The sequence below is a fragment of the Balaenoptera acutorostrata genome, chromosome 16 (genome assembly GCF_949987535.1).
Source record: "Balaenoptera acutorostrata chromosome 16, mBalAcu1.1, whole genome shotgun sequence".
Lineage (NCBI taxonomy): Eukaryota > Metazoa > Chordata > Mammalia > Artiodactyla > Balaenopteridae > Balaenoptera > Balaenoptera acutorostrata.
Genome location: NC_080079.1, coordinates 65,922,068 through 65,948,489, shown reverse-complemented (window position 1 = coordinate 65,948,489; position 26,422 = coordinate 65,922,068). Strand labels below are relative to the sequence as shown.

At 34.8% G+C, this 26,422-nt stretch overlaps 1 protein-coding gene across 8 annotated transcripts in view; it reads right to left on the bottom strand.

Annotated features, from left to right (window-relative positions):
* The window catches only part of RUFY2 (RUN and FYVE domain containing 2), a 50,750-nt gene that overhangs the window by 23,131 nt on the left and 1,197 nt on the right, over positions 1 to 26,422 (bottom strand). For 2 of the 8 annotated variants that reach the window (XM_057530366.1, XM_007167790.3), the window contains exons 2-13: positions 24,899 to 25,072; positions 20,883 to 21,000; positions 15,321 to 15,422; positions 13,465 to 13,588; positions 13,210 to 13,271; positions 12,316 to 12,381; positions 9,565 to 9,634; positions 7,469 to 7,570; positions 7,215 to 7,331; positions 6,206 to 6,373; positions 4,288 to 4,385; positions 1,738 to 1,857 (exon numbers count right to left, since the gene is read on the bottom strand). In XM_057530366.1, coding sequence (XP_057386349.1) covers positions 1,738 to 1,857; positions 4,288 to 4,385; positions 6,206 to 6,373; positions 7,215 to 7,331; positions 7,469 to 7,570; positions 9,565 to 9,634; positions 12,316 to 12,381; positions 13,210 to 13,271; positions 13,465 to 13,588; positions 15,321 to 15,422; positions 20,883 to 21,000; positions 24,899 to 25,072 — 1,321 coding nt within the window. The other 6 variants (XM_007167791.3, XM_028162974.2, XM_007167794.2 and 3 more) reach the window with 6 other exon arrangements.

The window sequence follows — 26,422 nt, the reverse complement described above, 5'->3', positions numbered from 1 at the left end:
TTTAATGGTTGAAGCACAAACTATATCATTGATGTGCTTCTCAATATTACATAGAGGAAATATTTAAGCAAATTATATTGTAAAAAAGAGAACGTAAAAAGACCTAAGTGGAGGTAAGGCTTCCACACTTCCCTCAATATAGTAAAATGTTGACACCAGTGGTGAAAAGTTGCAGATATATGATACAATGTCTAGAGTAACCACTTTAAAAAATCTATACAAAGAGATACACTAAAAAATACTACAGATAAATCAAAAGCGAATTCTAAATAATGTTCAAGTAACCCATGAGAAGACAGGAAAAATAGAATAGAGGAATGAAAATACATAAAACAGCAGATTTAAGCTCTAACATATCAACAATTACACTAAATGTAAATAGGCTAAATACATCCTTAAAAGAGAGATTGGCAGAATGGATAAAAAACATGCACTATAGGAAACTTACTTCAAATATAATGATACAGATTAGGCTGAAATTAAAAAGATAGAAAATGTAAACATTAATCTTTTGTTTACTACATGAAAACATTAATCAGAAGAAAGCAGGAGTGGCTATGTTAATATGAGATAAAATAGACTTCAGAGCAAATAAAACTACCAGAGACAAAAGGCACATTATATAATGATAAAAAGGTCAATACACCAAGAAGACACAGCAATCTTAAATGTGTAGGCACCAAACAACAGAACTCAGAATACAAGAAGCAAAAACTGATAGAACTAAAAGTAGAAATATACAAATCCACAATTATAGTTGGGATATTTCAACAAATCCTCTCTTGATAACTGATAGAACTACTAGACAGAAAATCATCAAGAATAGAAAAGAACTTAAAAACACCTCAATGGATTTAAAGGTAGCTTAGCAAGTTACACATCATACATGGTATGTGATCTTGTTAATGATCTGTTAAACATAATATTGGGTTGGCCAAAAAGTTCGTTCGGGTTTTTCTGGAACATCTTACGGAAAAACACGAATGAACTTTTTGGCCAACCCAATATATAACTCTTTATTTTCTATTGTTGTTTTGCTGTTTTCTTTAATAACAAAGTGGTACATATTTATTGGGGAAAAAAATACTGATGTTTATAAAGTAAAAAGTAAAATACCCCTGTCAATTTACCATCACTCCCTTGAGATAATCATTTTCCAGAATCTGTATTCTTTAAACTCTTTTCTATGTATATGTAAATACACACATATACAGTTTTAATTTTATAAAAAATGGGATAATACTTAGCATACTGTCTGCAACTTGCTTTTTTCAACTCAGTGACATATACTGACATCTTTCCTAGCTGGTAATATATAGATCTATCATACGAAGTACTAATAAAAATGTTCTCAGAAAATATCACTTTCTTTGATAATGTAAGTTCCTTTGAGTTACAAAGGCCTATAATACTCAGTATCTAGAAACATAATGGCCATCAGATTAATGCTGAACAACAGCAAAAAGAATAAAACTCTCCTTGAGCAAGAAGATAGCAAGACAGTTGAAAGTACTCTATAAACAATAAAGGGAGCAAAAACATAAGTTTTATCACAATTATGCTTTCTAGTTTTCTTTTTTTTCTTTTTTCTTTTTTTTTTTGGAAGGAGAACTCCACAACCTAGCCAGCATCGTTAAATAAATAAAAATATAGGTTGTCTACCATTATGTGCCAAAAAATGGGGGGGAAGAGGGGGAAATTATGTTAATACAGGTATTTATTTCCAAATATACTCACAGCTGTTTCTCCTTTTGGGAGATTTGTTTCTGCAGACCGTCGAATTTACTCTGGCATTCTTGTAGATATTTCTTGTCCTCATCTTCAGTGTCCATTTGCGCCTTCTCTGCTTGCTGCAATCTGGTGTAATTCAAATCAACTTTGGGTAAAACTGAGGCTAGAACTAGGGTGTAAAAGGGTGAAGAAGACAAATAAAAGAAAAATGGGGAAATAGAAACATTTCTAAATGAAAACAAAGTTTGGGGGAAAACTCACAAACTCAAAAACGTGAAAGAGCCACACAATGTCTAGAAATTGTTTTGTGATTTTTTTCAATATAACGCATAATATACCCAGAATACTATCTTCAAATGTGCTTTATTTCTTGTTCATAATTAACAATGCAAAGCAATATAGCCTTTACCACTTATGTAAAGCATAATGAGTTAAGTTTCAAAGTATAATATGTGTGTTACTGCCTTTTTATGAAACCATGAAAAGTATAGTACTTATGTCTACACTAGGTGAAGAAGCCACATTGTTATATATTATGCTAGGATGTGTATGCTAGGAATCAAGTGTGCTACAAGGCCAAGAGCAAAGACCTGCAATTACTTCAAATAACAGTCAAGTCCTCCCTATAGAATCTTTATACATTTACTAAATTATGCTAATGTTCTGTGAGTGTGTATATGTGTGTTTTAAGATTCAAAAGAATTTATTACTAGTTGGCAACATTCTCTAGAGATCATTTTTGTTCCTCATCACTGAATTTTTTAAAGTAGCTTAAAATGTGAATTTCTTTCTTTCTGCTTTTATTTGTAAGTCATTGCTTCTCCCTGTGCTTAGCTCCACTCCCTGCCTCCTATGGCCATCTAGGATTTTAGATTTAACATCACTACTTTTATCAGAAAACATCTCCCAAGTATTCAAGGGACATTAAGTCCTTGTAGGGAATCAAAAGAGAAATTTCTATTCAACTAACCAAAAAAATTACCTCTTCTTTTCTTCCTTAAAACCATGCCAATGGGGCAACCCTCACACATTTCAAAAGTATAAAGGCCACTTCCAAAAAAATGAGAGTAAGTGTAACATTCAAGTTACCTCTAAATCTAAATTTAAATTTAAAATATTAAGATGGAGAGATGGGAGACCCAAGCTTTTATCTAAGGGTACAGAAATGAAAATAAAAGTCAGAGTGAGGTAGGCCTTGAAGTTGTGCTATCACAGAAGAGGGCTAAGGGGAACTGGAAAATCAAGGCGCTAAAGCATAAGATGATGGCCAATCTGGGTTATAAACTATTTTAAAACATAGTAAAAAATCAGTAAAGGAGCTAGTAGGCAAAGAGTGGACCAATGGGGAAAAAAGTCTGTGCCAACACACTGTGAAACCAAAGATTAACTTATTATTAAACAATTTTTATATTTGCCATCAAAAAGTAGCTAAAAAGATAAAACTGCATTTGAAAATTCTGACCTTCAAAGGGTCAATACTCAAATAAGCCCTTGAGCACAAGGTATGAGGAATTTTTGGAAATCCAAGTGCACCCACTCTGCTTTATGGCAGTGTATTACCACAGCAGCTGATCAAGAAGTGTACAGGGTTCCTAATACCCTTTCAGAATACATAATAGCATAAATTCTTTTTCAATTTAATATATTATAAAATTGTTGGTTCTCTTTTAGTCTGTTTGAATACAAGTGGTTTTCAGAAAGATATATCTTTGACCAGCTTGTACTGGTCCTGAGTGTCACTGCTGGCACATTTCACCAATGACATTGCAATTGTTCTAGTTTGAGTTAACAAATCACTGTCACTTCATAATGGAATGGACAAAAATCAAAGACAGAAAAAGGTAATAAAGATGTCCAAAATGTAAAAATGGGGATAAAGAAAACAAAAAAGAAAAAAGAAGAAAGAGGATGTCAATAAAAGAATATTCATGTCAATAAAGCATTAATAGTTATGTTTTTCATAAGTAGATTCAAAGAAAGCAATGATAAGACATATGTTGACACCAACATGACAGGTCAATGGAAATACATTACACTTTCCAACAATAAAAGTGAAAAATGCCAATATAAAACAATTCAATTTAAACAAAATTATTTCCTGGGTTAGGTTGAGGGTCCTAGCTCAAAAAAACACAACTAAACTGCCAACTCAGAAAGCTTGATTTCACATAAAGAGATGGTGAATGACAAGGGATATGACAATCAATATGCATGGAAATCAATCAGGGATAATTCCACCATGGATTTTGTTCGTTTTTCACTTTTTCGAGGCTTTTGTTTGTGTATTTGTTTTATGTAATACATTGAACCAAATGAAACTGCCAATATTAGGCCTTTCTAAAATATCTACAAAATGGCAAGTTCAAATGAATCAGGCTAATATAAAGCAACTTGATTCCATGCAACAACCGAAACAAAAAAGGCAAAATTCTGCTGGGCTTTAAAAAAAATTCCTAATTTAATTTTCCTAATGGTCTTTGTGGCAGGTGTCAGAGTTGAATAAAGAAAAGGAGGGTAAAGAAAGGAAAAAAGAAACTAAGACTGGAAATGCTGTACCTTTGTTCCAGCTGCCTCATGGCTGCAGTAATTTTATTGGTTTTTTCTTCAAGTCGGGCAGTTATTTCATTTTTTTCTTTCAAATCAGCTTCAGAACCCTATTTAGAAAAACATAAAAGCTACAGTGGTTTTGATTTTTAAACCTGAATATCTATAAGCTTTGTATACCATTTTGCTATGGGATTGTTACTTTGAAATGAGCAAAGTTTATTTGTAGATTAAAATACTCCTAGATGCACCCCTATGTTCATAGCAGCACTATTCACAATAGCCAAGACATGGAAACAACCTAAATGTCCATCAACAGATGAATGGATAAGGAATATGTGGTACATATATACAATGGAATACTACTCAGTCATAAAAAAGAAAGAAATAATGCCATTTGCAGCAACATGGCTGCAACCAGAGATTATCATACTAAGTGAAGTAAGTCAGAAAGAGAAAGACAAATACCATATGATATCTCTTATATGTGGAATCTAAAATATAGGACAAATGAAACTAACTACGAAACAGAAACAGACTCACATACAAAGAACAGACCTGTTGTTGCCGAGGAGGGAGGGGGAGTGGGGGAGGGATAGACTGGGAGTTTGGGGTTAGTAGATGCAACATATTACATATAGAATGGGTAAACAACAAGGTCCTACTGTATAGCACAGGGAACTATGTTCAATATCCTGGGATAAACCATAATGGAAAAAAATATAAAAAAGAATGTATATGTGTGTATAACTGAGTCACTTTGCTATACAGCAGAAATTAACACAACATTGTAAATCAACTATACTCTAATAAAAAATAAATTAAAAATAAAATAAAATAAAATACTCCTAGATATAAAGCAGTACTACTACAACTAGTCTTCATTTAAAAGGTAATAAAGGGAAAATTCCCTGGTGGTCCAGTGGTTAAGACTCTGAGCTTTCACTGCCGAGGGCGCTGGTTCAATCCCTGGTTGGGAAACTAAGCTCCCACAAGCTGTGCAGCAAGGTCAAAAAAAAAAAAAAAGTAATAAAGGAAAAAAAAAAACCTCAGCCTTCAATATTTTCAGAAGATGACAGAATAAACTCGTGTAAAATATGCTATTTTTTCAAATTAAATTGTAAAGGGCTTTTGGCAACAAGTCTACTTAACAGCAATGTCACTTTATTAGACAATTTGTAACAATTATAGTAAAGCATTTCAATCAAAATTAAATCTCTTAGGACTATACTGTGTAAAGAAGTTTACAAAAATGTCTTGCACATTTTGACTGAATTTTCCCAAAAGATTTACGCTTCATCTGTTAATCTGTCAGCATTAAGAAACAAACTCAGATAGGTAATTTTTTTGTTTGTTCTTTGACATTGCTACATTTCTTCAGCTTCCATTTAGGAAAAATGTCACTGGTTTTTACTACCGACATGGCACAATTATAATGGGCTCATCTCTTAAAAACTGAATCTTTCATACAAACGTTCATTTTCAATTTATTTATTTATCTTTATTTATTTTTTTTGTCTGCATCAGGTCTTAGTTGTGGCACATGGGATCTTTCGTTGTGGCACATGGGATCTTTTGTTGCGGCACACGGGATCTTTCGTTGCGGCACGCGGGATCTTTCGTTGTAGCGCGTGGGCTTCTCTCTAGTTGTGGGGTACAGGTTTTCTCTTCTCTAGTTGTGACGCGCAGGCTCCAGGGCGGATGGGCTCTGCAGTTTGCGGCAAACAGGCTCTTTAGTTGAGGTGCGTTAAGTATTTGTGGCGCGAGGGCTTAGCTGCCCCACTGCATGTGGGAACCTAGTTCCCCAACCAGGGAGGGAACTGCATCTCCTGCATTGGAAGGTGGATTCTTTACTACTGGACCACCAGGGAAGTCCCTCATTTTCAATTTATATAACAAGAAGTTCCAAGAATTTAAGAACATTCCTTACCTGCAGCTTTTGATACATCTCTATGTTAATTGCTTTAACTTCCTCTAGCTGTTGTCGAAGGCCTATCAGAGTATCTTGTTTCTCATGGATATCTTTCTCTAACAACTTCATGGCAAGTTCAATCTCATGTTTCATACTAACTTGTACCGCCAGCTCATTCTCCACATCCTGCAATTCAATACAGCCTCAATTCACACACTGCTTCAGGATGTCAAAGTCAGATACACAACAGTTAATGACAACAAGAAAGAGTTACCATTTATTATGCAGACTACTCCTTTTGAGTTATAAGCCCCACTAAAGGGAATCAACTAGGCCCTATAAGAACATTCTAAATATTTTCAAATGCACGTTTTGTTAAATGAAAGCATTTTCCACATTATGTTGACTATCACTATTTTAATGACTAGAGAATTATGTATTCTTATGCCTCATAAACTCAGTATTAATTTTCCTTAAAGAAATGAAGTAGTCCATATCAGTAAAGGCCAAAGATAAATCAAAAATCCCATTTCACAAACAGTTTTAATTTCTTCTCTTCAAGAATTTTACATCAGAAGGATCCTAACATTAAAGACAAAGAGCAAAAGGGATGGAAAGGCTGGCAATACTCTCTTCTTGACCTGGATTGGCTACACAGGTATTTATGTTATAATCCATCAAGCTACATATTTGTATTTTTCTGTCAGTATTTCATAATTTAGACAGGTTAAAAAATAAGTTAATTTTAAATATGACTTTACTATTTGAATATTGATATCCGAATACATCATTCTATTCTATTTTTTGTAATGCTGGTCACAATCTACTCACTTCACAAACACAGACTGTAACACAGTTTAAAAACACTGTTTAAAAAACACTGACACAATGGGAGTTTAAAGAATTTGAAGGGACTAAGGGGATCAGATCGCTATCCCACACCAAGGAAGATAAGGCTGATAGAGATTTTAAGTGGTGCTTAAGGGTAAATTATCATTTTTACTAATGTAACTGTAATGTAACCTACTTGTCTTAACTGAGATTCATCTCGAAGCTGCCTTCTGGCTTCATTGTACATTTCATCTAGCCCCTGCCTAGAATGCTTATATGTTTGAAGCTCAGTTTCCACATCTACTTTGGTAACCTAGGAAGAAAACATAAAACTTGTTATTCTATAATCACTACTATTAATTAATACAGCACAGATATATCCAGTCTATGCAAAAGTCCCCAAAAGGGCTATTTCTGATGCAAGACAATCTGTCTGCAATCTATACTTACTTCTAGGTGCTGCTGTGTTTTCATTAAAATCAATTTATTTTCACTTCGTAATTGATGATTTTCTTCTTGTAGTTTAATGATATTATTCTTTGCTATTGCTAACTAAAAATAAAACAGGGGCAAGAAAAAAAGATTTTAAACAGCTTTATTTATACTTGCTTTACAGGTTACGTTCATGACTATAACAACAGAAAATAAAATTCGAAAACTTGTAAAATGTCTCTCACATCTACAGAAATTTTCATAAGAAAAATGTGCTCCTATTATCCCAAGATACCAATTAAAGAAATTATACTCTTATTTCTATTTCCTTTTGTTAGCCAGTCAAATCGTATGTTAGTAGAAACATATTGCTTATCTGATTTATAATGTCCTGAATACAAAGTGCATGAGTAAGCATATGAAGAATTATATGGTAAACAGTAAGACTGTAAAGACTTGTGTAAAGACCAAAACATCTATAAGGAAAGTTCTGCTATTATTGAAAATGTAACACAGACATTCACGATAATCAAATAGGACACCCTTGTGAAATCTGGGCATGCTGAGTAACTGACGATCACAAATACGAGACAGCTCTCACCCTCAGAGTTAAATATGAATGACTAAGTGACTTGGCTCTGAAGCCTAGAATGAAAAGAGGGATCCTAGGAAGGGAAAGCAGGAACTACTCCCCAATGTTGGCTTGCAAATAAATTCATGAACACTTGGTCAGAAATGCAACTCGAACTTCACAGTGCGCCTATTATGGTCAAGAAGAGGCACAAACTAGTGAGGAGCTCTCTCTAATGGTCCCAATCTATCAAACTATCAAATGGTCCTAAACTATCAAAATGAAAACGCAGTCATGCAAACAGTCATGTGCTTCCTGGTTTGGGAAAATTAGGCCAGTTCTAAAAGAAATATGAATTTTAATTAACATGTAAAGTAGGGTTCATAGCACTAAAACAGATTTCTTCCTCTAGCCTAAATAATTCTGAAAATGGAAAGCAATAATTCTTTTTTTTAAATTTATTTATTTTATTTTTATTATTTATTTTTGGCTGCATTGGATCTTCGTTGCTGCACTGGCTTTCTCTAGTTGCGGCGAGCGGGGGCTACTCTGTTGTGGTGCGTGGGCTTCTCACTGCGGTGGCTTCTCTTGCTGTGGAGCACGGGCTCTAGGCTCAGGGGCTCTAGAGCGCAGGCTCAGTAGTTGTGGCGCACGGGCTTAGTTGCTCCGCGGCATGTGGGATCTTCCCGGACCAGGGCTTGACCTCATGTCCCCTGCATGGCAGGCAGACTCTTAACCACTGAGCCACCAAGGAAGTCCGGAAAGCAATAATTCTATGGTTAGATAGATTAAAAAAAAAAAAAAAAAAAAAACTTATCTCAAAAGCAACTTTACAAATAGTATTAAAAAGAGATCTGAAGGAGTTCCCTGGTGGCCTAGAGGTTAGGATTCGGCACTGTCACGGCTGTGGCCCAGGTTCCATCCCTGGCTGGGGAACTGAGATCCCACAAGCTGTGCGGCATGGCCAAAATATTTTTTTTGAAGTTTTTTTAAAAAGTAAAAAAAAAAGAGAGCTGAGATAAATTTCTGGTTCTGCAACCACCAGACAACTACTTCGACAATGCTGGAAACCAGAGCACATGGGAGGAGTTTTACAGATGGGAGGGTGGAGAAAGGGCATACATGATCATGGAGTGAGTGATGCTTGTAAGGAAAAGTAATCTGAATAGGAGAACACGGGGGACAGGATCATTTTAATGGTAATTTCTAACTATAGGTGATACAGGTCATCCAGATTAAAAAAAGAGACTCATGGTTTATTTACAGAAGAGTTGTATGCATTTCATCTTTGGGGCTCATTTCCAGAAGTTGAGTATCTCAAACAATTCACAGATTCACCTAAGAATTTGCCAGAGAATACATGGTTTCTTTAGAACTTATGATCATCAATTACAACTATACTATAAGTATTCCATCATAATGATGAAAATGTGTTTGTGTGTGTGTGTGTGCGTGCACGCTTAATGCATTCATACTTAAAATGGAAAAGGATCACCAATACTAGGTCCATGAAAGGCAATTATCCATGGCTAGGTGACAATACCTCTTCAATCAGCTTAGTATTTGACTTTTCTAAAGAGTCAACTCTTGAATGGAGACTGCTGACTGTGCTGCTGAAATTAATAAAGAAAAAACACATTCAGAATCACACAAACTCACAAAGGCAAGAAAAAGTATGTTATCCTGGACTCATCATGTTGACTGACATGCACCAACTGCCCTGTCTGAATTTTTGATTGTGGGAAATTTCATTAAGTTGGAGAACTTGATCTGACTAACAGAGCAATAAAATCTGTAGCAAAAGAATAAAATTTTCTATTAAAATTCCATTTGATGCTGCTCATTATATTTTTCTGTCTTCTTAGGGTCCTTCTTACATTTAACTTATAACATTTAGGAACTAAAATTCCACACAAAGATTACTAAATATTGTTAAAACTAAATTTAAAATTATTTTAGATTTAGGATGAATTTTAAATGTCCACTTTATAATTAAGTGGCTTAATGAAGCTTGTAAATAGTTGTCTTCAACACAAGCTCCATCTGTTCGCCCTCTCCACTTTCATAATAACTTAAAGACCTCCAAAGTCACCCATGGTTTGGGAAATGTGAATATGAGACACCCAGCATCAGGTATCCAATCAGCCTGCAGCTAAGCAATCACCCGTCTTTCAAGGATAGAGTCAAAAGTCAGGTTACAGTATATGAACAAATTTGTTCTGTGCATTTTTACTTAAATCGATCAAGACTGGACATTATTGTACATTTTACTGAGTCGTTTTTCAAGGCCTGCTTGACTCTACCATCTCAAACTTTCTCTAATAAAATGAAATATGCTGTATACGTTACAGTAAAATCTATAATAGATTCAACAAATTTTATACTAGCCTCAGAAATAAGTAATGGCATATTAGTTTAACTGATGAAACAAGAAAAATGTTTTTCTACTCATATTAAATCATTTTTAAAATACAATCATTCTTAGGTAAACAACTTGAATTTTTCACAAACAGCACAAGGGTATCCTGATGGTGATACATAATAAGTACAGGACTAGGAGATGGAAGACCAAGTTTATAGTCCCTGCTTTTCTACTTTCTAATTGTGTCACCTTCAAAGTTGTAAAACCTTTCTGAGCTTCAGTTTCCTTATCTATAAAATCAGACAATGATATTTGCCCTACTTTTATGTAAGAATCAATAAAATAATAATCAAAAAGCACTTTTAAAAACAATAAACCCTCAACAGTTGTTTTCTTTAAGTGAAGGATAATAAGTGAGTTCTATTTTTTCTGTTTTCTATACTTTTGAAATATTCTAAATGTACAAGAACTACTTTCTAAAGAGACAAACAATAAAAAATTTAATACATAAAACATACAAAAGTAAGGTACCAGTACTGCTGTAACTCAATAATACACATAATTGAAAAGGGAATGAGAAAAAGCTCTTCTTAACTGAATGAAATAAACTCTAAAGATAAACAGTTGAGAAAGAATAGTAAAGAACAGACTAGTGTAAAAAGTATGCTACCCTATGTATCTCTGGAGGCATACACAAGAACCTAGTGTATTAATTACTCCCAAAGAGGGAAACCAGATGGTTGGAGATCAGGAAGGACGGAAATTTTTCATTTTATGTTCCTTTTGAAGTTCGAACCATGTGAATATATTACCTATTCCCAAATAGTGAATAAAAATTTAAAAGTAAATAAATAAGCAGTACAAGGTTGCATTCAGATATACAATCCCAGAAATACAAATTACAAAATACACATATATATGCATATATTTCCTATGATACCAATTATTAAAACTCCATGATAAAAAAAAAAAAGACACTGATAAAAGATCTCTCTTCTCTAACTTCAGAGAGAAAGCAAGAGCTACAACTTATTAGTTTCTTTTTCTAAAATGGGAAAATGTTTAACTGTATTTTCTGATTGTAATGCATGTTTATTGAGTGAAACTCAGAAAATACAGAAAAGTATAAAGAAATTTAAAAATTATTCATAATATCACCCAGAGATAGCCATTTTTGAATTATTCATCTTAGTTAATGAGAACAGTCTGTTTCTAACAATGTAGTAAATATTATTCACTATACCTGTGCTATCTGGTATGGCAGCCATAAGCCACATGTGGCTTCTCTGAATTGAAATGTGCTGTAAGTGTAAAATGCACATTGAATTTTGAAGACAGTACAACAAAATATATAAAATATCTCATATTTCATGTTTTTTATTTTTTTAATGTGGTTACTAGAAATTTTAAATTACCTTTGTGACTCACATTATATTTCTACTAGACAGAACTATACTATACTATTTTACACACAGATCTCAGAAATTCTTCCCAGATAGAGTATTCACTAACAGCTTCAATGACCAGGTGACATTGTAAGGAGAAAACTTCCACCATGGAAGATGACAGTCACACTGACACGTGAAGTCCTTTGAAGTAGGAAAAATGAATTTTTGAACCACCAAAATGATATAAACTTTCACCCTATCTAGCCTTTTTTTCCCAAGGGTAGAGGGATAAGTCTGAAATTCTATTTTTAAATGTCTCTGAAGATTCTATTTAAAAATATGACTCTCATTTTCTGCTGAAAATCAATTATTTCCAATAATTCTCTGTATTCTCAATTTCCATTCACTCTCTACCCCTCAACCCCTTTTCAAAGATGTTTAGAAAAAAGGAATTAGGGTTAAGATGACCTGAAGGGGGGTGGGGTGGAAAACCCTAAGACAGCATCCAAAATGTACTAAGTATCCATGTGTCCATAATACTTACTTCAGTTGTCTATTTAATTCTTCAACATAATTCTTCTGGTCTAATATGGCAGCAATTTGAACATTCCTAGAGGAGGGGAAAAAGTAGCTTTGTGCTAATTGGAAAGGTATTTACTGGGTGACCAAAAACAAAAAGAAAACACAAAAGATCTAAATCATCTAAAATTGTTGTTAAACCATAATGGTAAAACAACATTATCTTGCCTTTAAAATAAAATTCAAGAATCTTTATAATCATATAGCACCAACCTGTGTACTAAATAACTGTAACTTTTGTTAAATAAATTACTTGCTAATATTAAACAATACCATTAGTATGTTTTTAAATTTTTCTGCATTTATATTTTAAGAAATACATTTGACATATAACATTGTGTAAATTTAAGGTGTACATGTTAATATAATACATTTAATATTGTGATATGATTGCCATTATGTCTTAAAATAAACTAGCATTTGTAAGCTTATGAATAATAAGCTTTCATTTCTTTTTATCACAGAAACAGAGCTGACTATTAAAATGGGTCTCCGGGGAATTCCCTGGCAGTCCAGTGGTTAGGACTCCACACTCTCAGTGCCAAGGGCCCAGGTTCGATCCCTGGTCAGGGAACTAAAATCCCATAAGCCGTGCAGCACTACCAAAAAATAAATAAATAAAAAATAAAATGGGTCTCCGAACTACTGGTATGACCAAAAGTCATACTTCAGATTAAAACCTCCTTCTAAGTGATTTTTGCTTTGTAACCCTTGTAAATGGAAGTGAAAACAAAACAAAGCAGGAACTACACAGAATAAAAGGAAATAAAAACCACATTGCAAATAGATGGACCTCATACTGATTTGTAAAGAGCTACATATAAAATACAACATGTGAAATAACTTATGAAAATCATACCTTTCTTTATTTCCAATATCTTCTTCATTCTTTAAATACATGGAAAAATCAATCACTCCAACCTAAAGTAAATAAAGTTATTCTTATTTAGAGGGTGGAAATTCTAGAAGTACCTTTAACATACAACTGACTTTCATCCCTAATTTTTCTCTAGTGTTTAACAGCACTGTTTACAACTTAGAGTAATACCTGGATCAAAGAGGAACAGTACAAACTGAAAACACTCTGCATTTGGCACTAATCATTCTCACTTACTTGTGAGTCTAAATCCTCTCCCTTTACACACAGATTAGCGTCTATCACATTCAGGCCAACCAGCAGCCCAACAATTACTGCTCCTTCTTCTTCCATCATTAGTGCATGATACTCATAGAATTCACTGTGAAAATTAAAATAATAAAAATCTTAAATTACAAATTTATTTCGAAAACTAAATTTTAAAATCTCAATACCTTATTACAAGCATGGGACCAATATAAATTAGTTTATATTGGTTGAAATTAACCTTTCTATATGCAAATAACTTAAAATTTTTGAGATTTAAATGTCTATAAAGAAAACGTAAAAGAAACAGACTGAAGGAGATTAAAGAGGAAAAGGAGTTTTGAGAGACAGAAAAGAGAAGCAAACAGAGATTTAAAAAAAAAAAAAAGGGGGCATCATTGAGGCCTGGAATGTTTGTGACTCTCAAAAGATACAGTGACTGCTGTTGATCTGATTACGATACTTTTTAGTACAGTTGAATTTTCATCCCAGGATTTATTAAGACGCTTAGGATAAAGACTAAGGTGGGGAAACGAACATAAGAAACATTTCAAGTCCATTTTCAAGTCAATGCATTTGGTATATCTACTGCAAGTGCTCTTAATAGATAAGCATTAAAGATATTTATGGATATCTAGATCCCAAAAAATGTTCAAACAAGAGACTTGTGAAAGAAATAGGACAGCCTAAAAACTAAGACTTGACAACTAATACTCAGAAAACTATTTATCACTGTCTCATGCCTTCTTCAAGAAGTCCCATGTATATTACTTAATCACCTTAATTAACCTTCAGAAGAATATCGTTGAGAAATTGAAGGTATTTAAAGCATGGTCATTCTCATTTAACAAATGGGAAAACCAAGATGTACAACTGGAGTCACAAGTAAAATAAAAAACGACCACGGACTTCCCTGGTGGTCCAGTGGTAAAGAATCCGCCTTTCAGTGCAGGGGATGAGGGTTTGATCCCTGGTCGCGGAACTAAGATCCCACGTGCCGAGGGGCAACTAAGCCCACAGGCCACAACTACTAAGCCCATGTGCCTCAACTAGAGAGCCCGCGTGCTGCAAACTACAGAGCCCACGCGCTCTGGAGCCTGCACACCACAACTACAGAGCCCACGTGCTCTGGAGCTCACGCGCCATAACTACAGAGAGAAAACCCACACGCCACAACTAGAGAGAAGCCCATGCGTTGCAACAAAGAGCCTAAGCACCACAACAAAAAAGATCCCGCATTCCACAACGAAGACCCGATGGAGCCAAAAATAAAAATAAATAAATAAATTTTAAAAAAGAAAACATTAAAAAAAAAAAAGACCAGATTCTCCAAAATATCACAGAGGCACTCTAAGAGAACAAGGGCGAATAGAGGGGCTGCCATGGGCCCACTCCCTTTGAGAACTGATATCCTTGCTTTGAAAGTCTTAAACATTTGGCCTTCAATTTAAACTGACAGTTTAAAAAGCGCCCACAATACAGTCACAGCAGTAGTTTGGACATTCAAGATCTAAAAAGAAACCTCCTGAATTAAAGCCCCAAATTCCAATACAAATTTTTATACATAGAATTAACTGTAATTTAGGAAAAAATTAAAACTTAGAAATATGACATATAAATTTCCACCTTGTCAGCCAATAAAAATCTTACAGTATTCATTTTTTAGGCTAGTTCTTGATCCACGTTATGTCCCCACCATGCTTTTCTATCTCATTTTGCTCCTCCTTTTATTTTATGCCATCGTAATGTATTTTACATATCCTTTCATACTATATCTTCAATCCTTTTTGGGAAACAGTATATAAATGAAATAAAAAATGAAAATGAACATGATTTAATGGTAATACCTCAAGAGATCCCTTTGAATAATTAAGCAACGCAGGTAGTCAGCCATTTTTTTTTGCATGAGGGCTAATCGAAGCCATGCTCTTGCACGACCCAGGGGGGTCCTGAAAAGCAAAACCCAACAGTCAGAAAAGAGCCCCAGCGCAAAGATTATAGACTACATCTTCTACCTTTGTTGAAGTACACATTGATAAAGAAAAAAGGCAATTTATCATGGTTTTATCTTAGTTTCTAGAGCTTCAAGTCAGCTCTTTGAGCATGCAAACCAATCCCTGGGAGCTTTTTAAGTCTCTAAGATAAATCTGCACCTACAGGACATCTAGGTATCATTTTATGCCTTGGAAAAAATGACTCTCTAAATAGTGAGGATATTTCCACAAGAAATTTTTTATCAGACTAGGCTTAGCCCTCTAAATATGATTCTACAAAATGCATCAATAAAGGCAATACAATGCTCTCAAAAAATAACTGATATTATATCTGAATTTTAAAAATCATGACAAAGCTAAGAAGGTATCTAGATGCTAATTAATTAGAAAGAATCACTGCTTGCTATTTTTCAAATGTTTCTTTTATCCAGTTGTCGTTTAAAACATTAAATCTCCTCTTTAATGTGGAGGCCTGATGGGAACAGAACTTTTAAAACGAGTTTGTCTGAAAGGCTGTGGACCAGGCCATTTTGCTGGCTATAAGCAGTGTCTCTGGGACAGAGGGAGCACACAGCTCTTCTTAAAACTGAAGGTATCCTGCAACCTTACCAAATACGTTGATTAGTTCTAGTAGTTTTCTGGTGGCATCTTTAGGATTTTCTATGTAGTATCATGTCATTGGCAAACAGTGACCGTTTTACTTCTTCTTTTCCAATTTGTATTCCTTTTATTTCTTTTTCTTCTCTGATTGCCATGGCTAGGACTTCCAATACTATGTTGAATAACAGTGGTGAGAGTGGACATCCTTGTCTTGTTACTGATCTTAGAGGAAATGCTTTCAGTTTTTCACCATTGAGAATGATGTTTACTGTGGTTTTGTCATATATGGTTTTTATTATGTTGAGGTAGGTTCCCTCTATGCCCACTTTCTGGAGAGTTTTCATCATAAATCGGTGTTGAATTCTGTCAAAAGCTTTTTCTGCATCTATCGAGATGATCTTATGGTTAACAATGAAAGATCAGAAAGAGAAACTAAGGAAACAGTAAAAGAATAAAATGCCTAGGAATAAACCTACCTAAGGAGGCAAAAGACCTGTACTCAGAAAACTATAAAACACTGATGAAAGAAATCAAAGATAACATAAACAGATGGAGAGATATACCATTCTGCTAGATTGGAAGAATCAATATTGTGAAAATGACTATACTACCCAAAGCAATCTACAGGTTCAATGCAATCCCTATCAAATTACCAATGGCATTTTTCACAGAACTAGGACAAAAAATTTTACAACTTGTATGGAAACACAAAAGACCCCGACTGGCCAAAGCAATCTTGAGAAAGAAAAATGGAGCTGGAGGAATCAAGCTCCCTGACTTCAGACTATACTACAAAGCTATAGTAATCAAGACAGTATGGTACTGCCACAAAAACAGAAATATAGATCAATGGAATAGGATAGAAAGCCCAGAGATAAACCCACGCACATATGGTCACCTTATCTTTGATAAAGGAGGCAAGAATATACAATGGAGAAAGGACAGCCTCTTCAATAAGTGGTGCTGGGAAAAACGGATAGATACATGTAAAAGAATGAAATTAGAACACACCATTAACACCATACGCAAAAATAAACTTAAAATGGATTAAAGAACTAAATGTAAGGCCATACACTATAAAACTTTTAGAGGAAAACATAGGCAGAACACTCTATGACATACATCACAGCAAGATCCTTTTTGACCCACCTCCTAGAGTAAGGGAAATAAAAACAAAAATAAACAAATGGGACCTAATGAAACTTAAAAGCTTTTGCACAGCAAAGGAAACCATAAACAAGATGAAAAGACAACCCTCAGAATGGGAGAAAATATTTGCAAATGAAGCAACTGACAAAGGATTAATCTCCAAAATATACAAGCAGCTCACACAGCTCAATATCACAAAAAACAAACAACCCAATCCAAAAATGGGCAGAAGACCTAAATAGACATTTCTCCAAAGAAGATATACAGATGGCCAGCAAATACATGAAAAGATGCTCAACATCACTAATCATGAGAGAAATGCAAATCAAAACCACAATGAGGTATTACCTCACACCGGTCAGAATGGCCATCATCCAAAAGTCTACAAACAATAAATGCTGGAGAGGGTGTGGAGAAAAGGGAACCCTCCTGCACTGTTGGTGGGAATGTAAATTGATACAGCCACTATGGAAAACAGTATGGAGGTTCCTTAAAAAAATAAAAATAGAACTACCATATGACCCAGCAATCCCACTAATGGGCATATACCCTGAGAAAACCATAATTCAAAAAGAGTCAGGGGGGCTTTCCTGTTGGCGCAGTGGTTGAGAATCTGCCTGCCAATGCAGGGGACACGGGTTCGAGCCCTGGTCTGGGAAGATCCCACATGCCATGGAGCAACTAGGCCCGTGAGCCACAATTACTGAGCCTGCGCATCTGGAGCCTGTGCTCCGCAACAAGAGAGGCCGCGATAGTGAGAGGCCCACGCACCGCGATGAAGAGTGGCCCCCGCTTGCCGCAACTGGAGAGAACCCTTGCACAGAAACGAAGACCCAACACAGCCATAAATAAAAAAAAAATAAACAAATAAAATAAAATAAATAAATTAAAAAAAAAAAAGAGTCAGGTACCACAATGTTCACTGCAGCACTATTTACAATAGCCAGGACATGGAAGCAACCTAAATGTCCATCAACAGACGAATGGATAAAGAAGATGTGGCACATATATACAATGGAATATTACTCAGCCATAAAAAGGAACGAAATTGAGTTTTTGTAGTGAGGTGGATGGACCTAGAATTTGTCATACAGAGTGAAGTAAGTCAGAAAGAGAAAACCAAACACCGTATGCTAACGCATGTATATGGAATTTTAAAAAGCAGTACGGATGAACCTAGTGGCAGGGCAGGAATAAAGATGCAAATGTAGAGAACAGACTTGAGGGCACGGAGGGGAAGGGGAAGCTGGGACAAAGTGAGAGAGTACCACTGACATATATACACTACCAAATGTAAAATGGATGGCTAGTGGGAAGCTGCTGCATAGCACAGGGAGATCAGCTCGATGCTGTGTGACCACCTAGAGGGGTGGGATAGGGAGGGTGGGAGGGAAGCTCAAGAGGGAGGGGATATGTGGATATATGTATACATATAGCTGATTTACTTTGTTGTACAGCAGAAACTAACACAACATTGTAAAGCATTTATACTCTAATAAAGATGTAAAAAAAACCCTGAAGGTGTTTGTGCTCAAGATGAAAACTAATTCTATCTAGGCAAGAGATGTGCTGATGTGTACAAAGCAAAAAACAACACAGTAACTCCTTGTGGCAAACTGAACAAAACCAGCCATCTGGGGAAAGGTGACCTGTGCTCATGGTAACAGTGGCATGGTTTGCACCAAATTCTGAAGCAACCTTCCTGCTAAGGTCATTGGACACAGAATCCGTGTGATGCTATACCCCTCAAGGATTTAAACTTATTGAAAAGTAAATAAATAAAAGTGTGGATTTGTTCTCTTGCTAAAAAAAATTTAATCTCATATCTCTCTTATCCCAATTCTTATCATTTAGTAAAAATAAAACCAAGTTTTACAGAATATGTATGACTTTTTTAAAGAGAAATATATCATTCACACTTTTATGTTTTCTTATGCAGAGAACATTTTGTCAGGTAATGTGGGAGAAAACTTAATCTTCACTTCAAACAGCTAACAAATTTCTTATGGCTTAGCATTTTATTTTATTTTATTTTATTTATTTATTTATTTTTATCACCCACCCACCTCGGGCTTAGCATTTTAATGAATACTATTTTTCAGAAAACATTTTTTACTTTTGTAGAGTTTGGCTTTTTAAAAACAATATGAACATGTATTTTCATATTAAAATGAAACCAAATCTTATATTTCTCTTTTTGAGAGTTAAATTCCCCTTTTCCTCTCTTTGTTAAAAATTGCTACACCTTATATACCATTATAAGAAATATGAAGTGTGAACATCACTTGCTATTTAATTCTAAAAACTGGGTTTAAATCCTGGCTCTGCCACTTATTAACTGTAACTTCTTTGATCTTTACTTTTCACATCTATACAATTATCATGATAATAATCTCTACCCTAAGGTTGATTTAAGTGCTAAATGAGATAATTCATGTAAAACAATTATCCTGTTACCCTGATACAGTACTCAATGAATAGTAGCTATTTACTTTTATCACTCAATTAAGTACAACTTGCAAACATTTGGATGTTGTGATAACAGAAAACACTACCATATTCCCTATAACATACAAAACCCTAAATTGTAAAGCTAAGAGAAAGCAAACTGATAATCTGACAAAAAATGGTAAGCATAAAAAAAAAAGTTATCTCATTCACAAGAATTAAGATAAACTAAAGTAAGCTCTTCTATCTTAATCACACCCTGAAGAACATAAGACCTTAGCCTTAACAGCAAAAAACCTGCAAAAAATTTTCAACACTCATGAGTCACTAGCTAGAACATAAAGCTTTTAGAACATTTCGTATACAGTTTTTCCTCAGTATTTGTGGGGGATTGGTTCCAGGACCCCCTCAGATACCAAAATCCATGGATACTCAAGTCCCTTATATAAAATGGCATAGTATTTTGCATATAACCTATGCGCATCCTCCCATATACTTTAAATCATCTCTAGATGACTTATAATACCTAATACAAAGTAAATACTATGTAAATAGCTGCCAGGGTGTGGCAAATTCAAGTTTTGCTTTTTGAAACCTTCTGAAAAAAATTTTTTTGAATATTTTTGATCCAAAGTTGGTTGTATCTGCAGATGCAAAACCCACAGATATTGAGGGCCGGCTGCACCTTCATCTAGTCAAACAGGCAGATGACAATATAGATCCCAATTTTAAGAATTAAAAAAAAGTAATTTGCACAAGTCCTGTGGTACATAAATGGCTTATCAGAGAACTCAAATCTGCTGAGCCTTTGCCCTGGATTTAGCTTAAATCAGTCTTCAAATAGTACAACTGCCCACTACTGCAAACTAGCATAATACTCAGGAAACAGAAATGCATAATTGATACATCCTATCTTAAAAGAACTTGCCTATTTCCTGCAATACAATTCAGAATTTAAGTAAGTGATATAAGAGTGACTATAATGATAGCAGTATAAAAGAAACAGCACTTAATTCTTATTGAAGGGGCTAAGAAAAATTTCATAAAGGAAATGAAATTTGAGCTGAGCCATAAAGAATAAACAGAATTTTATTAGAAGAGAATGCAAGAAGGCTACATAAGGCTGCGAGAAGATAATAAACTAGACTGTGAGGTACTTCTAAGGAACAGTAAATATACTTCTATGGTGAGGGAAGAACAAGTAATAAGATTACTTACTTAAGACCAGGTAAATCCCGGACACTAGCTCCTATTTCCTCTGCTTCTGGGTACAGCTTCTCCACCAGTTCCAAAGGGCCCCATATAGTTTTGTTGTAACTCAAAAATGATTTTCTTACTTTAAAAAGAAAATATAATGCATGTAACTTCAACTTACAAAACTGCAGTAACCTCATGTTAAATACTTAGTTTCAACATTTCTAACTTAACATACAATTATTCAGAGACTTTTCCTCTCTTATCACTACACAGCCCTGTTGATCAGGAGCCTTTCATCAGGATTCTGATATTCTCCCTATCAGAAATATGCACCTTGGTCATTTTTCCATATCAGAAATATGCAAGTAGGTAATTAAAGTAGAAGAACAACAAAGCTCATTCTTTTTTTTTTTTAAACTTTCTTTTTTTTTAATAGATATTTATTTATTTTATTTTGCACAGGCTTCTCGATAGCTGTGGCGCACAGGCTCAGTAGTTGCAGCGCATGGGCTCTGTAGTTGGTGGCGCGAGGGCTCCAGAGCACACGGGCTCTCTAATTGTGGTGTGCAGGCTCAGCAGTTGCAGTGCATGGGCTTAGCTGCCCAGCGGCATGTGGGATCTTAGTTCCCCGACCAGGGATTGAACCGGCGTCCCCTGCATTGCAAGACCAATTCTTAACCACTGGACCACCAGGGAAGTCCCATAGGCTCATTCTTTACCAGTACAAAAATAAGACTGGTGGCCCTAGCAGGCTGATCTTTACCAGTTTATTCAATAAACCAAGGACAAATAGTTATTTTCTTTTAAACACAAAAATTTGTGACTTTCCTTTTCCTTTTATTTGAATGTGAGATTTGGGTAATATAAAACCATGAAATCACTATTTTTCCTTGTAATACTGACCAGATCTCCTGTAGATCCAGTGTGCCTATCATATGCACCACCCAAAAGCCAGCAAGATAGGCAATTTTTCCCTGGGGGAGAAAAATCAATCAGCACAACGTAGCTTTATAATGGTTGATCAAGATAGGCATTTGACTGTTAGGATATGCCTCATGATATTTTGGGAAGTAAAGGAAAATATATTCAGAAAAGAGTTTAAAATGTAATTATTGTGGCCATCATTTGGCAAATTCCATTTCAGCAGGCTGGGGGAAAATAAAGACCTATGTCACTGCTATTATTTTTTTTTTAATAAAAAGGAAGTTTTTCAAAAAGCAAATTAAAACTAAAGGCCTGAGATAAGACTGTTGACTTCCTGATGTATTAAAAGAAGTATTCAGAGACTGAGAATATCAAAAGTAGGCAAAAATGTGGGGAAACAAACACATTCACTGTTGTTTGATTAATCAGTGAAGCCTTTACAGACATCAGTTGCCTATATCCTTTGACCCAATAATTCTACTCCTAGGAATCCTAAAGAAATCATAGCATGTGTGTACAAACATATATATCCAAAGATGTCCTTACAGCATAATTTTAATAATAAAAAACTGGAAACACCTAAGTGTACATTAAGAGGAAAGTAGTTAAATAAGTCATGGTATACATTTACTATGAAATATTTTACAGCCATTAAAAATGTGATAAAGAAAAAAAAAATGTGATAAAGACCTCTATGTAAATGGCAAAATCTCCAAACCATACCATTGTTTTGTTTTGTTTTTTAAATAGGGAAAAAAAGAAAGTCACAGAATAATACAGCATGATTTTATTTAGAGTAAAAGAAAAAATCACCTATAATTCAATTAAAAAAAGAAAGAAAAAAAAACAGAAAAGAGCTGGAAGAATGACAAAGATTCCTTTAGAGAGATGAATGGAAGGGAATGAAGGGAAATTATGTTTTTGCTCCATGTGCTTCTATGTTGTTTGATTCATGTACAAAAAGAACATATTTCACTATTATATATAATTTTTAAAATTATTTTAACTCTAATTAAAGAAAAAGTGGAATCTGAAAAAACAAAAACAAAAAAACCAAACTCATGGATACACAGAACAGATTGGTGGTTGCCAGGGTTGGAGGGTGGGAATGGATGGAATGAGTAAAGATGGTCAAAAGGTACAAACTTCTAGTTATAAAAGAAGTCCTGGGGATGTAATGTACATAATGACTACAGTTATTGTATTGTAGATTGTATTGTATATTTGAAAGCTGCTAAGAGTAAATCTTAAAAGTTCTCATCACAAGGAAAAAAATCTTGTAACTATGTGTGGTAATGGCTGTTAACTAGGTTTACTGTGGTGATCATTTCACAATATATAAAAATATTGAATCGTGTTGTACCCATTAAACTAATATGTTATATGTCAATTATATCTCAATAAATATAAACAAATTTTAATTTTAAAATGAATACATTAATAACATCACATATAGGGTTTCTCAGATTTCAATGCCAAGGCTCCTTCTCAGTATAAAGTACATTTTATTAAAACCATGTTTAGGTAAATCTCTTCTTTTGCTTTTTACATTTACCCTTACTCTCATGTGCCATAGTCAGAAACTCCCCCTAAGTGTGCATCAGCAGATGCATGGATAAAGAAGATGTGGTATATATACACAATGGAATATTTGCCATAAAAAAGAATGGAATAATATCATTTGCAGCAACACGGATGGACCTAGAGATCATCATACTAAGTGAAGTAGTCAGTCAGAGAAAGACAAGTATCATATGATATCACTTATATGTGGAATCTAAAAAAATGATACAAATGAACTTACTTACAAAAGGGAAATAGACTCAGAGACATAAAAAACAAATTTATGGCTACCAAAGGGGAAAGGGGGGGCATAAATTAGGAGTTTGGGATTAAAATATACACAGTACTATACATAAAATAGATAACCAATAAGGACCTACTGTATAGCACAGGGAACTATACTCAATATCTTGTAATAACCTATAATGGAAAAGAATCTAAAGAATATAGATATATAAAATATACATATATATAATATATATATAAAACTGAATCACTTTGCTGTACACCTGAAACTAACACAATATTGTAAATCAACTATATTTCAATAAAAATTTTTTAAAAAAAAGAACTTTCCAATTTACCCAGGCTTCTGGTATACCAACATAAAAGCAAGCTTCTCTTCCTTTTTAATAGTCACCTTAGTACACAACTCTTACATAGCCCTCTGCACAGCTCTGATCATATGAACCAGAGATCAAAGTAGTTACTATAAGTAAAAGAACAGTAATATAATACAAACACATAAAAATAATTCAATATGAAATGTATAGATGAATACAATATCCACTGTTATCATCATTTTCAGGGAGCACTCACATTTCTACAATAACCCAATCCAGAAGACAATTTTTCTAGATATGTTTCCATGCACTAAGGAGGTTCATATTTCAACAATCAACTATTTTAATGTATTTGTTCAAAAGAGCTCAAACTAGTAATTATAGTTCATACCAGAATCACCAAGCTTAAAATTTTCTATATAACTCTATAGTTGACCTAGAAAATGGAAATCAGCTCAGAGTATGTTGAAAACGTTTTTAAATCAAATACACTTTCTACAGGGACTTCCCTGGTTGTCTAGTGGTTAAGAATCCACCTTCCAACACAGGGGACATGGGCTCAATCCCTGGTCGGGGAGCTAAGATCCCCACATGCCACAGGGCAACTAAGCCGGCGTGCCGCGACTCCTGAGCCTGAGTATTCTGGAGCCCGCTCACCGCAACTAGAGAAGCCTGTGCACCGCAACAAAGAGCCGGCATGCTGCAACTAAGACCCGATGCAGCCAAATAAATAAATAAATAGTTTTTTTTTAAAACAAAAGAGTCTACAAATACCCTTTTTACAAAACACTAACAACTAAGGATTTTCTGAAGACCACCAATTAGAAAACATAAAGTAGTAGGGTATTTTCTCCTAAAACCAACCCACCCAGTATTTTTAAAGTAACAGTAATTATGGCCTCAAAAAAAATTACGTTTTCAAGGATATTTAAGATGGGAGGGGGGAGGTTCTATAGTTGTTTTTTTTTAAAAAAAATCTCACAATACCTTTAAGACCATGTTTCAGACAATGTTCCATAACAACGAAGAACTGCTGCAAGGGGGGATAATCAGAATCCAAAGTGCGGCCAAAGCTTAGAGCAGATTCAATGAGTCCTTTAATACTGAGTTTAGCCATGTTTAACAAGTTTGCTCTCTCTACAGCTGTAGGGTCTTTCGTAGCTGAAAGCACAAGAAAGGAGTCCAACATCACTTGCAAGAACTGACATTGTAAACTATACAAACCCTTTCCTTTCCCTGTAAAACCAACAGTAGTTTGTTTTTCCTTGGTGGACAAGTCAGTCTTCCTAACATACACCCCTAGTTAACTTCTTTTTATGTCTCTCATGCATACCACAGAACAATGCTCACTCCAGCCAAAGTTTATGAATTATTCTCAAGATCCTGCAAATTGGCTATTCTAGGGTATTTATTTTACTTTTGTGGTACCTCTTCAGGGAGAATGAGTTTTTTTAAATCTTTCTCTGGAGATAAGAGTAACAGACAACATGTTTAAGGGTCTCATGCAAAGGCAGACAGCAGGAACTATCAAAGATGAATTCAAAAGCAAAAAAATGTTCAGAATAGGGGCTTCCCTGGTGGCGCAGTGGTTGAGAATCTGCCTGCCAATGCAGGGGACACGGGTCCGAGCCCTGGTCTGGGAAGATCCCACATACTGCAGAGCAACTGGGCCCGTGAGCCACAATTGCTGAGCCTGCGCATCTGGAGCCTGTGCTCCGCAAAAAGAGAGCCCACGATAATGAGAGGCCTGCGCACCGCGATGAAGAGTGGCCCCCACTAGCCGCAACTAGAGAAAGCCCTCGCACAGAAACGAAGACCAACACAGACATAAATAAATAAATAAATAAATAAATAAATAAAAGATATACTTAAAAAAAAAATGTTCAGAATAAACTGGCAATAAAATAAAAGGTAGTTAAAATTCTAAGATTCCAATTTCACCCATAACAAACATGACAGGTAAATAAAATAGAGGGACACAAGAGAAGCCATTCAACTCTCACTCATTTTAACCCTCTTTCTATCTTGTCTCTTTTCATTGCAATTGGAGTTCCGTATTGCAGGACTCCTTTATTTTCCCAGAGGAAGAGGAAATTAAAGCAGGGTCCAGTTTCACCTTAAAGCTCCCTGACCTTCCACACAGCTGATCCAGTTGAATATCAAGGTAATAGATACATTTTTTTAAAACTGATTTTACCTGATACTTTCAATTCACAAAAATTTTTCTTTCCCACAAATTTTATTCTCAGTTTTCTTATAAATTCAGATACTTCCCCATACTCTCATCACTGTTGTGACTGGCAGAAATATTTTCAGCAAACACAGATGCCAAAATGAAGTGTAAAAAAATAAAGCACTTAGTATACTGTCTTATAATCCCTGACAAATTTACTAGTCCAAGTAAACCAAATGTCCGTTTTTCCTTCACTGGACAAAAAGTCCAGGGTTCCCAATGATCTAGTATTTTACTTCTGGTCACAGATAGCCAGGCGTGAAGCGTGACACTGAATC